Consider the following 16907-nt stretch of genomic DNA (forward strand, 5'->3'; position numbering starts at 1 on the left):
TACTATAAGAGAGTTACTTACTAATGAAGTAGTAACTATTGATTTTGTGAGATCGAGCCAAAACTTGGCCGATCCATTCACTAAAGCTCTTGCAAGAGATCTGGTGTGTAAAACATCATTAGGGATGGGGTTAAAGCCATTAACCAATAGTCACCAATGATGGAACCTCAACTCAACACTTGAATAAATATTAAGTCTTGAGTTCAATGAGTCCAAGTACATCATATGGAGTGATTGCAAGCACTATAATATGTATTATTAGTCATCCCAAGGTAAAGTGCTTGGTACATGTAATGTTTAAAAGGAGAAGACTGAGTATTTAAACGCTTAATAGGCTTATAACATAGTGTTTGATTGTTTTAGTTACAGGGGCACTCTTGATAAGCCTACCTATGTGAGTATGGGAGTGGTGCCGCTTCCTATGAGACCTGATTAGTCTCTAGAGTGCTCATGAAACCAAGATATAGACACAAGGCCAGTACATGTGTCGGTTTTTTAGAAATTGCCCAAAGAGGTGAAATCTTGTGTGTGAAACATGTTCGGTTAACTAAATAGAATAGCTAGTTCAAAGATACGTCTATTATGCAATTCTGGTTAACTTTGATGTGTCTTCACTAAGTGAAGGTTCAAATCGAGAGATGCCTTCATCTATGCATAAGATTTTCAAGCCCGATGAGAAAATTTTCTTTGATTTTGAAAATAGTGGGGGATTGTTAGTGATTTTGGATTTTCAAAATCTTATATTTTGCCATGTTTTAGTGTTTTTGGAAAATATTTTCTCAATAGCGTTTGGGAGAAAGAAAATATTTTCTTGGAAAGATTTGCTTTTTACAAAAGGATGTAGAAGTGTAGTTGAAAAGATAGTCCCGTACCGAATGAGAAAAAGGAAAGAGAAGGGCCTGTAAAGCATTACACTTCTCTACTACTTGTTTGTTTGCACATTGGGTTGAACCCATGGTTGGACCCGCGGGACGGTGCAACGCACCGTTCGCACACGCGCGCGTGGCGTAGGCAATGAGCTATAGGGCGCATAGTGACGCTTTTTTAGGCGCACGTTACACTTCGCACGTACGCAACGTCGCGATGAGCGATTGGAGCCTTTAATTTTTTTCAGATTTGATTTGGACCGTTGGATCAAGATGAAGGTGGACCGAATGGTTCGTAGGCCCATCAAGCCCAGTGCCAAATGTTTCGGTTGGGTTGGGCTTCGACTCGGGCCTAACGGTTAGCCCAGCAGGCCCAGTACTCCAACGGTCATGGAGTGTGGTCAAATGGGTTGTGTCCCTTCCCCCAACGATCAAGAGCCAAGGGGGTGCGATCCGCACCATAGATAGTTGATCTAACGATGACGGGGTTGGAGAGAAGTTTTACTCAAACCAACACTCACCTCTAAGATCGATCAGGACCGTTCAGTATCAAATGGGTGCGATCTAACGGTCAGATTTCACACTTCTGGAATGATGCCCTGTAGAGCTGTTTTTCACATAGAAAAGACAATAGGTGGTCTATAAAATGTGGAGAATTCAGTCATTTCATTACAGAAACGAATTGGCAATTCTGACAGACTTTAAACTCTCTTCTACACCCTTATCTGATCCCCAAGTATTTCTACGTACTGTTTTTCCTTTTATTTACTGTTCTAGATACTGTTCTTCTGCAGAGACAGTATCTAGAAATTTCTCTAAGGCTTGAAATTTCAGAAAGGCATTTCCGGTTTGATTCCGATAGTGCAAGGTGTCATCAAACATTACTAGGGCTTCCATACTAGGCTTCATTGTATCTTGGAGGCAATTCGCGGATCCCCTTTGCACACTAATGGTGCGGGCGAATCTTGTCTTAAGGAAAGTGATATCATGCCTTGAAGCAACAATTTATGTTTTCTATCACCAACAGTACCCTCAAACTCTTTAACATCCTCTCCATAGGAAGTACCCCTTCCCTCTCTGTCTCCTTCAACATGAGCTGCCGGATCTATTCATTTTGTATTCAAAACTCAATTCCAAATCCAAATACAATATATGAGGTATCCAAACGGCTGCATTTTCTCTCTCCCTCTCTTTTGTTTTCTATCTTCTCAGCGTAATCTCTTCAGCAGGTTCTTTACACATTTCTCATGTCTCGCCATTTCTTGTTGTTATGCTATTGTCTGCTTCCTTCCTCCACCTTTAAACATTTTACCATCACTAGCAGTGTGATTTCGCCATCCTCATACGCACATTTTTTTGGTGTTTGAGTTTTATAAGTCAAGGAGGATTACGGGTAGTAGTTGGAGATGTTAGGAATTTGGGATATGATAAGATTTTATTCCTTCTTTCTTTTTTTAACTTCTTGCCCTTATCTAGTAGGAGTCAAATCCAGGTTAGGGTCAAGTGCTAGTAGGAGTCTTTGTATTTACTATATATATTGCAATGAAGGATTCATGTTTTTTAGTGATACTTTTTTTTTTTTTATTATTATTATTCTCATGAACAGGAAAGTAAAGGGTCCTCTCGAATGGAACCTAATTCTTCATTTTCTTAGTTTCATCTTCAAGATTACTCGACTGCCATTGCCCCTGCATGTCACCCTAATAAGTTTTTTTTGGGTTTTATAGGTAAAAATAGACTAAATCAGATTAAATTAAAGAAAACTCAAGTAGAATTGGTTTTAAAAAATCGGATTAAATTGTCTAAAATCGGTTTAAATAGACAAATACCAGATTAAATCATAAAAATTTGGATTAACCAATCTTTTGTCTATTTACCAATTCAACTAATTTTTAGGTCATTTTATTAGGGGTGGCAACGGGGCGGGTCGGGGCCGGATGTTGGGGTCCCCTTACCCTTCCCCTTTGCGGGGAATTTTCCCTCTCCCCTTCCCCTTCCCCTCTGCGGGGATGGTGGGGAATCCCCCTCCCCTCCCCGCGGGGAATATCTAATCCCCTTCTCCTTCCCCTCCCCGCATCCTTCGGGGACAAAATCCCCGCCCCGCCCCCTCTTTGGAACCCAACCAAACCAGCAAACAGAGCTTCTTTCTTCTACGTCCATTACAGACAATATTGTGATGAATGCTATGATTCTATTCATGTGATCAACAAACAGATGGACAAAATCAGAAATGCATGGATGAGACAACAAATATAAATAACAACAGGACATCATCTTTCAGCAATTTTCTACATAAATTATGGAATGATAAATAGGAAATGAGCACCAGGATTACCTTCATTAACAGGCAGCCAATGTGCAAAAAGTAACTATTTCAGTAGTCACAATGAACTTTAAAAGTCCATAAGTGGGCGCTCACACACGCAAAATAATGTTCATTAGTTCATTATGTATAGCATGTTAACCCCCAGATGAGCATGAGAAATGAGAATGGAGAAGAGAACAAAATCAACAAATGACTTATTTCTTTAATTGCAATTCAGTCTAGTGCTGACATGAAACAAATTTCTAGTAGCTAAATTTTTCTTGTTGAAAATTAAAACCTGCAATCCAACCCTAAAATTCTGTTGGCACTACGATTTTTTGATAATTGCATACACTCAGCGTCTCAGGCTCTCAGATTGTCTTTATTATTTCAACATCTGTGAAAAGGTTATTATAGTTCTCAAAATGCTCTCAGAAGCTAATTAAAAGGAAAAGACAAGCTAAGTTTATGTTTGGGGGAATCTTGTAGCCGATCCACAGAGTTTCTAGTCGTTTTTCTTAAAAAAAACACTTAAAAATTTACAAAAAAATGGCATTGATTAGCGGGGCGTAGCGGGGCGGGGCGGGGACAACTCCATCCCCTTCCCCTTCCCCTCCCCGCACCGGGGAATTTTTATACTCCCCTTCCCCTTCCCCTTCCCCTCCCCGCACCGGGGAAATTTTATACTCCCCTTCCCCTTCCCCTTCCCCTTTCAAATCGGGGAATCCCCTCCCCAAACGGGGCGGATCCCCTCTTTTTCGGGTGAAATTGCCAGCCCTACATTTTATCAAGTTTCTGTGATTAGGTAGGCAAAAATCTCTCTTTTTTGTTATGCATAGCATAGGAACCCCCAGCACATTGGATGGTTGAAAAGTAAGTCCCACATAAAACAGTAGGTCCCACATGCACTTTTATAAGTTTATGGGATTTCTATTTTAGAATATGACTAAGACTAACGTGGGTTGGCTCGTGATGGTCAACTAGCTCAACGGTCTTCCTCTCTCTCTCTCTCTCTCTCCCAAATTGAAGAAGAGATAAAAGAGATGATGCCATGATTTGAATTGAAACTTTGTTCTCATTCCCAATGCGAGAAATGGAGAGTCAAAAACGTCGGCAAAAACAAAGGTGGTAAGGAAGCATGTTTGTGGAAGCGGCAAATGACATGTTCATAGTTCATAGTATTGTGGGCCCCATCAAAATTAGATTGGTTTGTACCACATTTTCAAATAAAGAGGGCACACGCAACTATGAGATTTTCCTCCCTCCAACCTTTTCGAGAAATTAAGTACCATTGACGTTGACCAACTTCTCTTTCCACACCCAACAGACCTGCTTGTTTCCTTCCATTATGAGTGCAACTCGGGTTGGGTTAGGGCTAAGGCCAACTCTAACCCAAGCCAAAATCGGGTTGAGCCCGACCCAAGTTGCACCCCTAGTTTTCATCACTTAGGACACCCAGCAGCAGTGTATCAATGACTACAGAAAGGCTGATGTACTTCACCTCATAAGGATTCAATGGATTTGATTGCCATGTACACTGCAGTTGGTTCGTCCCGAGTGATGAAAAGGGGGGCATTTATCATTTCCCTAAATTTTCCCTTCTCTACCTTTTGCCGCATTTCTCTCTACAACTCTAACAGGTTGCGGTAGGATTGCCAGAATTAGGAATTGGAAGTCGGGCATCGAATAACGATTCCGATTCCAATTTTAGAATGGAAAAACAATTAAAATTAAAGGTTTAATTAAAAAAAAGAAAAAATCATTTTGACTGGGGTAGAATCAGAATACCAACTCTTAGGACAGGAAACAAATTCCGACATTTCCTCCTTTAATTTTAGTACCGACCATAGTCAGCAAAACGTGATTCGGCAATAGAACGGCAAGTCAAAAATTCGAGTTTAATACATTTTTCGAACCAGTTTAATACAGTTTTGGTTCAAAAAATGTAGGGAAAAAAAAAAAAGGAAACACAAAAAATGCATTTAAATATTTTTTAATTTACAAAATATAGTAGGGGTAAATTTGAAAAGTTAGCCAAAAAAATGTTTTTAATATGTTTTAAAATACATTTAAAACGTTTTCCTCCCAACGAAGAATCGAACATAGGCCGAGAGAGATGATCTGACAATTCTAACCAATCCAACGGTGAAGATCATGAGTTGTGGGGCCCATTTGGTTGCATACCGATCATGCAAACCCTCTTTTTTATATGCAATTGGATACTTTGTTCAACCACTGCTTATATTAGTAGAATGCACGTGCATCGCACGTTAGAGAGCGCTAGAAAGGAGGAGAAAAAACAACCAACCAATGGATATGTACACATCTTTAGATTCCAACCACATTCTCAAATCTCAATAGTGGGAAATGATTTGATATTTGTACTCCATTCTTTGGATAATGGAACTCCTCTTCACTAATTGAATGCTAGCTTATTATGGTTTTCAAATAGCTAATTAGTGAAGAGGAGTGCTCATTATAGAAGAAGGGGGTGGACATCAGTTCCCTTGTCAACATTGAATAATTAGAAATTAGGGAAATGCTACTCTGATTTGAAGTGGGCCCATTTCATGTTTCTAATTTGATCTTGATCTTTGGATAGTCATAATCTTATCACCGTTAGATCAAGATTTGAAGGCGTGTTAAGATGTGGGACCCCAGTTGCTTTTATGACCTGTAGGGGGGTGCCGGGATCAAGTGGACCCATTTTGAACATCTGTTCAACAAGCGTTTCACCAACGGTGATGGTGATGTTAGGTGGGCCCCCACTTATTCTATGTTCCAGAAACATTACCCCATTCAAAATAAGTGTGCCCCACTTCTCACCCACAATTTTCATTTCACACCTTCCTCGTCTTCTCTTTTTGTCTCTAATTTCCTATTTTAACGTCTTGCTCCAGCAGACAAAATGACCGAATTACCCTTTTAGCGTCTCTCGATACTCTCGCTACGCGGATAAAAGGTGAAATTGCCCTTACACTGTGAAATGACAAAATTACCCTTTGTACCGCATTCTTTCACTGGAAGGCCGCATGTGAATTTTGTCGGCGGCGCGTTATCTTGAAGCTACGTGGCGCATTCTCAACCCTACAAGTTTAATAATACACACCGACGTGGCATGCTTTCCTCGAGTCTCGGCGAGATCTTCTGATATTTCAATACTTTAATCAACATTGTATCTTGCTCTTCTAAATTAACGTTAATCAATGAAGTAAAATGTAATTAAATTAGGGTGGTAAATGATATATCCGCCCCTTTTGATCACCAGGACACCCCCCTCAATGCCCCTAATTGCCACAAACACTGACAGGGGTGTTCCTGGTGATCAGAGGGGGCGGATATATCATTTCCCTTAAATTAACATTAATCAATGAGGTAGAATGGGTTACTCTTACTAATTCCAATCATTCAAGCATGAGTAAATGACATTTGTAACGGTGTCACTCGTATTTAAGCACTTACATTGACACGAAATCCTTTTTTCAGCTTAACGAGGCACGTCATTAGTCACTAATCATGTAAAATTTGGTAATGTCAATGCAGGTGAGGATGAATATACAATATGACAAAATATCAAACCAAGTAATAAAATAATCAACCATGGAAATCAAAGGAACATGTTCAATCTAAAGTCACAAGGGTTTCTTAATTTACTAATTTCTACCTTATTAGATCCTCACACCTAGACAAAAAACTTCCTGGCCGGCTAGCGTGTCGACCATCGCCTTTTTGCCGTGGATTTCGTGTTGAAGTATAAATGATTAAATAACACCAACTCTAGCAGCTTAAGCTCTGAGTAATTGATTGTTTCACATGGTATTAGAGCTATGTATCAGCACAATTGCCTCACAACAGATCCAAGCCCCCCCCCCCAAAAAAAAATAAGAGTTACATATGAGGGGGAGTGTTAAAGTATAAATGATTAGTCAACACCAACTCTAACCACCTAACCGCTTAAGCTTTTGGAGCAGTTGGTTGTTCCACACTTGGATCTCTAAGAAACAAACATGTAGCATGTTTGGCAACCATGAAATTCTATTCTGAAATTTTTTTCCCTTTGAATTTTTGTAATCCCTCTTTTGATGTTAAAATTATTTAAGGTTAATTTTTTGCGGTTTAATTTACCAAAGAAAGCATTAACAAATCTTGCGGATCATTTTCCCGAGCAAAGAAATTAAAAAAAAAAAAAAAAAAAATCATTATCGTCAAATGTGGTTGTAGTTTTTGAAGTTTCTTGTCTTTCTTAGAGAAGCGTCGCTCTCGCAGGCTCGAGATAACTAGGTCCAGCTATAAAGTGGATGCCTTAGGAAACTTAAAAAGAAATTTTGGCCGCGGTTAACAACTTGTTTAGACGAGTGTTGCTAATCACATTACAGATGTTATAGCCGTGTTGCCATCTAGAACACGCCTAAACGTAACCCTTGCCTTGCTTGCCGGAGATCATCTGAAGTGCCATTTGACAAATGCCCTTAATGACATGTTGTGTACAAGACCAGATGACAGGTGCAGAAGACCCTTCATATTTTCAGGAGCTCATAATCTTGATTAATTATGTAATTTTTTTTTTATTTTTTTAACAAAATTTAACTCAATCCCACAAAAAACAACAAAAAAATAAAGTAAATATAAAATATAAAATACACATTGTTGTCATATTCTATAACTTCATGTGCCCTAAATGTTGATGTATTGCCCCATTTTGCATATTTCTTTTTTTTGTGCAAATAACCATAAAAGAGTGGAAAAGGAAATGAAAAGCTGCTTAAATAATCTCATCAAAGCTTTCCACATATATACAACTGATCTCAGCTTATCTTTATCTCCTATTCACTTCCCATTAATGGGTTAATGAAAGCAACTCACACCTTCCCATAACACCTTAAAGAACAGTAAATAAAATTCAAGGACACGTGTCGCCACGGCATAAATAGTAAGTAATAAATATAAAAAATAAAGAAAAGTCTATATACACCATACGATGGTGTAAATATTTACACCAAATCTCAGTGTATAGCCATTTCAATCACCAGAACCATTTCACATAATTGTTGATCTTGACCGTCCATTTCACTGGTTGCCTTTCAAATGGGCCGCTAGCGTTAAAATCTCACCGTTCCGATGGCTTATGTCTTTAACCATTTGTTTTCCAAAGATTTTCTATGATGTGTGGCTGTATAAACCTTCATTTTTCAAAAAGCACGGCCTACTCCATGGGATGATCCAAACCATCCATTTGTTGGGCCACAACGTAAATACTAAATAGGTTGTTTTTTTTACTAAATACTAAATAGGTTGTTGTTCCCTAAAAATCATTTCCATAGGATGATCATAACCCTCCGATCTCCGATACATCCCATGGATCGGAGGGTTAGGATCATCCTATGCAAATACTTTTACGGCAACACCTATTTACATTGTGGCATAACAAATGGACGGTTTGGATCACCCCATGGCGTGGGCCGTGCAGTACTTGAAGGTTACTGGACTAATGTACACTGGGTACCCATGGTTTTAAATTTCGGCCGAAATCCGGTCGGGTTGAGACCGGAACTGAAATTTGGTGAAATCCAAAATTTCGAGAATTCAATTTTTTTTAAATAATATGGTATTTTTTCCAAAATTTTGTGATTTCGGTCGAAATTTCGGTTTCGGCTAGGGCCGAAATACTGAAATACATACCGAAACCGAAATTGAAAACCATGGACTACTTAAACAGTTACACCATATAAAATCTCATTAGGTAGATGTTATGGAAACCAGTATATACACTGAATACCGATGAGTGTATATACGCTAAAATTAGAATGAAGGGAGCGTGTGGAAATAGTGTATTTGGTTCTTTTATAAGAACAAGTAGAGAGACATGAAGCCGAAACAAAGCCGGCCAAGTGCTTTTCTTCTCTTCTCTTTTCACATATTGATTCGATACTTCTTCTACCTCTTTCACGATCTCTTTTTGTTTTCTTTCATTCACGGTCACTGATTAAGAAAACCCAAGAAACAAGAAAGATAACGTTTATAAGGTTTCTTATAAAAAATTAGCGGAGAATGGGTCGTTGAATAATATTTGATTTCCGGGTTATTTTTGTGAGATTTTGATTTTGATTGAAGATGGGTTGTTTTCCATGTTTTGATTCTGAAGAGGAGGAGTTGAATCCTGTAAATAAAAGAGATGATATAAAGGAAGGCAAACCACCATTCGAATCTCATATGTCAAGACTTTCATCAGGTTAGCTTCTCTTTTTTTAATTTTTTTATGGATTGATCGATCCATATTTTTTAGGTTTTATTTTAGTAATTTTGGGATTTGGGTAGATGCAATTTTTTCTTCTTTTCTGCAGATTCTTTTGTTTTCTTCGAATTCTATTCAATTTTGCTCGAATTCTATTCCATTTTATAATTTTCTATTGTTTTATTAGATTAGATTTTTTAAATAAAATTTCATTTAATTTTGTATTTCTGTGTTTGATCTGATTGATAACTTGATCCGATCATGGAAATTTTAGTGCAGGGAGTTTCATAGATTCTTATCAAGATTGATCTAGAAGATGAGTTATTGTTCTTGGAAAGTTAATTTTCAGAGACTAGAGCTTAATTGAGTAATGAGTTTTCTGGGAAACAAATCAATAATACTCAATTTTGAGTTTTCCTTAAATGGGTGTTTCCATCTTAGTGTGAATTCAATTGTGTCTATTTAATTCCTTTCAAAATGAAGTAATTCAGAAATTCTCTGACTTTGAATTTATATTTTCCAGTTTGGGATTTTCGCGATTTTGTTACTATGGTATTCACCAGTCTTTGTTTGGTTTTTTTTTAAACCCAGAATTTATCTTGGAATCCGGAGCGGCACCTTAAATTTTATTGATAAGAAAAAAAATATTTACAAGAACATAGACTCTTGCCTCTAACCCATCAAGATACAAGAAGAGGAAAAATAAAACCCCTATACAAGGGAACATGCAATATTTATTTAGTAGGAATATAAGGAATACATAATTGCTCACATCTAACACCTGCTCTAGAGTTTTTGCGGAGAGTAGTGCAATTCCAATAAATAAACACATTAAACCAGTCTTTGTTTGGTTGTTTGATGGAATTGTAGGAGCTGACAGACTAAAAACAAGAGGCTTTACCGGATCAAAGAAAGAACAAGTGGGTCCAAAGGATGGGCCTGATGATCATATCGGGGCGCAGACATTCACCTTCCGGGAGCTAGCGGCAGCGACGAAAAACTTTAGAGCAGAGTGTCTTTTAGGGGAAGGTGGATTCGGGCGTGTTTATAAAGGTCGCCTAGAGAGCACGGGTCAGGTAAAATCTTTGTTAATTTGTGAGTTTTAGGTTCAATCAGTGTTCTCATTGCTGTAAAGAATCGCCTGATCTATTTTATGATCATAAAAATAAAACACTCAGAAAAATGAATCTTGTGTTAGCATTTTTTTAAAACTAGTTTAGGGCGTTGGAGATTAGGTGATCTTGTATGGATTGATGGAAGGGTGAAATTGGATAGTTTGATTTTGAGTAGATTATTACTGTTGGATTGGGCTTACATAAGTATGTGCTTGTGTTAACAGGTAGTTGCTGTTAAACAACTGGATAGAAATGGGCTGCAAGGAAATAGAGAATTTCTTGTGGAGGTTCTCATGCTCAGTCTTCTGCATCACCCCAATCTTGTCAATTTGATTGGTTATTGTGCGGATGGGGATCAGCGCCTTCTTGTCTATGAGTTTATGCCCTCGGGATCGCTGGAAGATCATCTACATGGTGAGAAGGAAATGCTGCCATTCTCTATTTCATTAGGGTTTTCTTGGTTTCTCTTGTGTCAAGAGTTAATACCTTTTTCTATTGAGATTCTTTTGGAAGCTCTTTCTTTCTTGTATCTAGATTCATTGTTTATAATTGTTTACAGTAGAATGGTATTTAAAATTATCAATTATTGGCTGCTTTCATTTGAATTTTCATGCTTTTGTGAGAGATAGTCGACTTCACCAGTTCAACAACACCAGTGCCTCAATACAAATTCAGAGAGAGGAATAGATGACTGTTCATGTGCCAGTAGTTAGCTTAAAGGATCTTTAAAAGTTTCTTCTCTATGTGAATTTCACTATGATTGCCTGCTTAATATGAAACTTGGTCTACAAGATGAAAGTTTTGAATAGCTTTCTATTCTTTCGCTACACTTTATCTCATTTTACATTATTTCAGATACCTACAATATCTATCTCATTTTCTAGGAGTGTAAAGGACAGTACTAGTCATGTATAGAACAGTTCTCCAGAAATGTAATTTATTATTCTTATAGCTTAGACATGCGTTTTTTGCCAGTAGCTTAAAGGACGGAACTAGTCATGTAAAGAACAATTCTCCAGAAATGTAATTTATTCTTCTTATAGCTTAGACACGCGCTTTTGCAATTTTAAACAAGTTTAAGAAATAGCTCTAACTAACATTTAACACCTGATGTCCTGAATTGAAATGTATAATGAGTTATATTCTAATGCCTTGTGTTAGATTGCTTTCTGTCAATAGAGCATGTGAATTTGATATTTTTGTACAGCTTTGAGCAAGCAGATAATGTTCAGTGGGTCATGAGATTAATCATTTTAAAGCATTTGAGCATTGTAGGGTCCCAAAATGGTTGACATTTCTTCAATAACCCCTCTTTGTAAAACAAATGCTATTTTATGGAAGCATTGCTGAAGTAAAGAAGTGGATGGACAGATGCACCCCAAATTCAGTTCAAATGCTCCTGTTAACGTTGTTACATGATATTGGGGACAATATTCTTCTCTCTTTGAGAACATATTTGCTACTTTGCTTCTTTATTTTGGATAACTCTTGGTCACTCAATCAATGATACATTATTTTTATTTTCCTGTTTCCTCTTATATGTTATGCACATTGCCTTTAGGTATGTTGTTTCAGTAACTGAATCATGGCAGTGCAAAATCTTATAATTTTGATAATCTAATGATTCTGGTATCTAAAATAGGTTAATCACTTACTTTTTGTTGATGGTCATGTAATCAACGCCTCCAGCTTTTCGTAGGGAGTCCTGTAAGGTTGGTAGTTCCTCGCATGAATCGCGAGAACTGTTTCTTTAAGTCCTCTTCTAGGTGATTTTGAGTGTGAATTCCTCTGCAACGCCCATCTCTGTGGTTTTGCGGTTCCTGTTAAGTATTTGACGTCAGCAAGTCCCTTGATTTCAAGAACTATCACGAGGAAGTGGATTGAGTGAAATAGGGCCAGGCAGTCCCTTGAGTTTAATAGCGCGCAAGTCCCTTGAGTGAAAGACGTTCAGTGGTTGTTCTGAATCCCACTACAGGGTCCCCCGTTTTCTGTCTGATAAGCTCCTCTTCCAGGTCAAGGATGGAAAGTATTGGTTGGTCTGCTGTGCTCTAAAAGACTTTCTTAGGATCCGAGGGTCTGTCTCATGGAAGAGATGTTATTACAGGATCTTCAGTTCTGTAAGAGTTGTACCTCCCCATATCACAACTGTTGTTGCATATCTGTAAAGTGATTTTACCAAGGTTCTGAACTTCAGACCTTGCTAATTTTACTCTTTCATATGATGAGGTTGTGGTTGCCAAGGTTCTGAACTTCAGACCTAGTTAATTATATGTTTGCAAGCGATGAAGTTGTTTCCAGTAGAAATTCGGAAACATGAAAGAACTTGTTGTCAAGATACTGGATTGTGTTTTCTACTTATTTGCCGTTCTTTGAACATTGCATCTTGACAAAGGAATTGGCAATTGATCTGCATACGCTTTTTATGGCACATTTGCCCATATTGGAGGATATGCTGCTGGCATGTCAGTTATTGAAACTAAGTCTCAGCTTTCATGTTGACATCAAGATGCTTGAAAATTTGTTTAAAATGGGCGGGCCTTGCAACTAGGAAAGATGAGGAGTACAGTATGCTTTGAAAATTTTCTATAACAGTCTGGTGTTTTCAATGAGATGATGTCAAAGAAATGAAATTATCTCCTACATGCTAATAAATTGAGAGGATCTCCTATCATTCTTATCTCTTTCCCAATCTGCCTCAGAGGAACACAAATGTAAGCAAGATGGTATTCTGCTGGTGTACTTTTTTTATTCTCGTTGTTGGGTAGACTTTTAATGATGATCTAGTTTTTAGAGTAACCTTACCCTATGGGTTGGAAGTTGTGGAAACTTATTCAACTGAACTGTTGTTCTGAGCTGTACTTTTCATCTCAGAAGCAAATTCATCAGATATTGTGACTCTGTTATTTCCACCTTCCCTCCCAAATTTTCAACATAACCGAGTTTGAAAATTTGGTTCTTGCTTTCACATCATTGGTCGTCTGTTCCAGCCCATATACATCTTCTATACACACCCGTCCTATGTGGACATCGTTCTCAAATGACTTGTGCAGCTATAATTCTTATCAGCCTATCATAATCAGGAAATACCACATGGCCTGCTCCCGGTTCTTGAATAGAAGAATTGATCCATTTGAGGAATATTCAAAAATCAATCCCAGCTCCATTCTATAGATGCAGAATTGTCGATAATGTAATGTATACAACAATCATCAATGTTGAATTGTATGTTGTTTCTTTATGGGGGATTGGTCTCGCATTGCATAGTGCTTACGTAAAACCAAAATGCCCCTCTAGCTGTCAGTTGTATGTGTACTTTTTAAATGCTCCTCTAGCTGTCAGCTGTATGTGCACTTTTTTTTTTGCTTCCAATATTTTCACAGGTGCCCAACTTCACAGCAATACCATTGGTTTTGAGGAAATTTTACTGGCTTAATACAGGACATTTGGGTATTATTTTTATTTAATAATGACCGGAGGTAGACCACTACTGCATAACACAGTAATGGTGTCGTTTCCAAACAAAGGAATTCTATATCTTCTTGAGCGTTGTAGTGTCAAATTCCATTACTCAATGATCTTATGATGCCTGTGGTGCTCAACTGCAATGGTTTATCAATCTTTCATCATTGGTATTGTTTTAGTGATGTTGCATAAAGTATATTTCTTTTAATGCTTTATGATTTCTTCTGTGTATTTATGCACCCTTTTGACCTGTGCTGTGCCCGCCTCTTTTTTTCATTTGTGACTAGTAACTGTTGTTTACGTATTCTAGGAAGCCTAGTAAACCCCCAAAAAAAAATCATGCATTACAATTACAAGATCCCAAGATGAATGTTTATATAGATCAAAAGTTCAGAAAGAACAATATAGCTTCACAAATATGGTTTTACTTATACATTTGCCACTGTAGGTACATCATACCACATGCATGACCTGCATGCACACACTAAACAGTTTATGTACCTGTAGATACATCATGCCACATGCATGCTTGCAGGCACACATTCAACAATGTATGTTTCCCCGGAGTATGCACCTAAGCAACCACCTTTGATAGAGAGGTGTATGTCAAGCATGGTAGCTACAATTTTAATCCTTTAGTGGTGACAAAATCTTGATTTAAGGTTGATAATGCTGACATTCTTTTTTGAAATAACTCTAGATTTAAATACTAATAATTTCTAGTGAATGGTGAAATGATCTTCGTGTAGATCTTCCACCTGATAAGGAACCACTAGACTGGAATACAAGAATGAAGATTGCAGCTGGTGCAGCCAAAGGGTTGGAATACCTGCATGATAAAGCAAATCCTCCTGTTATTTATAGAGACTTCAAATCATCCAACATATTATTGGATGAAGGGTTTCAACCAAAGCTATCTGATTTTGGACTTGCAAAACTTGGTCCAGTTGGAGATAAGTCACATGTCTCCACCAGGGTCATGGGGACTTATGGTTATTGTGCTCCTGAGTATGCTATGACGGGCCAATTGACAGTCAAGTCCGATGTATACAGCTTCGGGGTGGTTTTCTTGGAGCTGATTACTGGACGGAAGGCCATTGATAGCAGCAAAGGACATGGAGAACAGAACCTTGTTTCATGGGTAAGCCCTCTTAATCTGCTTGTAAATTTATCAAAATTTAGTTGCATTTTCGAATTTTGGAATGAGTTCTAAGGAGGGATTGTGTTCCAGGATGTACTCAATTTCTTGAAGGATGAAAAAAATATCTTCTGCAAACTATCAGGACAGTCAGTTTTCCAAGAAATACCTCAACCACCCTGTGTCAGACGTGTTGAACTTATTCTGATTATGATCAAAACGTTCCTACAATGAATGCAGATTAATTGATATTATTTTTAATCAAGGACATCCTATGCTTCCTCCTTAAATCCAGTGACTAAGTTGTTGATAATTTCATGTCCATTATTTTTAGCTGACTCAGTGAGAGTCTGTATTCTTCCTCCATGTCTTCTGTAAAACAAGTATTATTTTTAGCTGACTCAGCCAGAGTCTGTATTCTTCCTCCATGACTTCTGTAAAACAAGTATCCTACTGTTTGGGTAGTTTCCTTGGTTGTTCCTTAACATGTTTGAATTGGTGATAGACATCTAGGAAGCTCCAAACCTACGCCACGAGCTCGTATCAGACTAGAACCCAGGACTGTTTCTCAGGACAGCACCATGATTGTCCCCTTATCATTTTCTTCTTCTCATATAGCAAACAATCATATGTTCTCATTCTACTTTTGCATCAATGATAAATTTGTGTAGTTGGGTCAGTTTATGTCCAGTTTTGAGAAGTTGGAGTGGCAACCCAAGTTGCTTGGTCTCTATTTTTTATTATTCACCCAACTCAGGTGAGTTGCTTGGGTGAATTGGCCGATTCTACGGACTATAATTCTTTATACTCTTGACAGATTGCAATATCAAACCAAGTTAGAAATGTGTTTTATGTCTTTGCAGGCACGTCCCATGTTCAACGACCGACGAAAATTCCCAAAACTAGCCGACCCACGGCTTCAAGGTCGGTATCCAATGCGTGGGCTCTACCAGGCCCTTGCCGTGGCATCGATGTGTATTCAAGAACAGGCTGCCACACGTCCCCTCATCGGGGATGTGGTGACCGCTCTGTCCTACTTGGCATCCCAGGCATACGACCCCAATACAGCACCTGCCCATAGCATCAGAAGTGGTGGAGACAAGGATGAGAGAAGGGGCAGAGGTGGTGGTACCGAGAGACACGAAGAGAGAGGTGGAAGAACAGGAAAGAACGAAGATGGGGGAGGGTCGGGACTCAAGTGGGACTTGGATGGATCCGAGAAAGACGATTCCCCACGGGAAACTGCTAAGATCTTGAACAGGGATTTGGATCGAGAGCGAGCAGTTGCAGAGGCGAAGATGTGGGGGGAGAATTGGCGGGACAAGAGGCGGGCGAATGTACAGGGAAGTTTTGATGGCGGGAACGGGTAGTGGCCTATGGATCCATATCAGTTTCTTTGTTGCATCAGAGAGGTGAGACTCATGGTAAGGACTTGATTAACATGTCCTCTCTTTTTTTTCCTTTTTACATGGAAGCAAAATCAGAGCTGAGACGAGTGTACATTGTCAGAAAGGAAAATTGTTATAATCAGGGGTGGTATAATAACCCAACAGCTTATTGTGTCCTTGTTATGAAGGTTTTAAGAAATTTTGTGATATAACAGAGCTGGGTTCTTTTTCTTTTCTCCATTGAATTGGGTTCTTTGAAACTTTCAGCAACTCCTACCTAACACTTAGTGTACTGTTGCTGTGGATGCTTTTCACTGCAAGATGTGATCCCTCCTCATATACATTTATAATTAATGAATTGAAATTTCCATTGATTTTTTTTATGAAATGGAGGGAGATAC

General features: G+C 38.3%; 1 protein-coding gene across 1 annotated transcript; it reads left to right on the forward strand.

Moving 5' to 3' along the window:
* Positions 1–9004: 9004 nt before the first annotated feature.
* Positions 9005–16746, forward strand: LOC143860082 (serine/threonine-protein kinase PBS1-like). The gene is made up of 5 exons (XM_077370596.1): positions 9005–9400; positions 10274–10479; positions 10743–10932; positions 14730–15121; positions 15982–16746. The coding sequence occupies exons 1-5, from the start codon at positions 9283–9285 to the stop codon at positions 16486–16488; spliced, it is 1413 nt and encodes a 470-aa protein (XP_077226711.1). The 5' UTR covers positions 9005–9282; the 3' UTR covers positions 16489–16746.
* The last annotated feature ends 161 nt before the right edge of the window (positions 16747–16907 follow it).

Source organism: Tasmannia lanceolata, unplaced genomic scaffold (assembly GCF_043159265.1).
Source record: "Tasmannia lanceolata isolate RefF3 unplaced genomic scaffold, GAP_Taslan_0.1 ptg000037l, whole genome shotgun sequence".
Taxonomy (NCBI): Eukaryota; Viridiplantae; Streptophyta; class Magnoliopsida; order Canellales; family Winteraceae; genus Tasmannia; species Tasmannia lanceolata.

Bases quoted from the DNA above. Each gene is read 5' to 3' on its own strand.
- LOC143860082 (XM_077370596.1), top strand. From the start codon at position 9,283: ATGGGTTGTTTTCCATGTTTTGATTCTGAAGAGGAGGAGTTGAATCCT. The intron at 9,401-10,273 runs GTTAGCTTCTCT...ATGGAATTGTAG, and splicing joins TATGTCAAGACTTTCATCAG to GAGCTGACAGACTAAAAACA. The intron at 10,480-10,742 runs GTAAAATCTTTG...TTGTGTTAACAG, and splicing joins GCCTAGAGAGCACGGGTCAG to GTAGTTGCTGTTAAACAACT.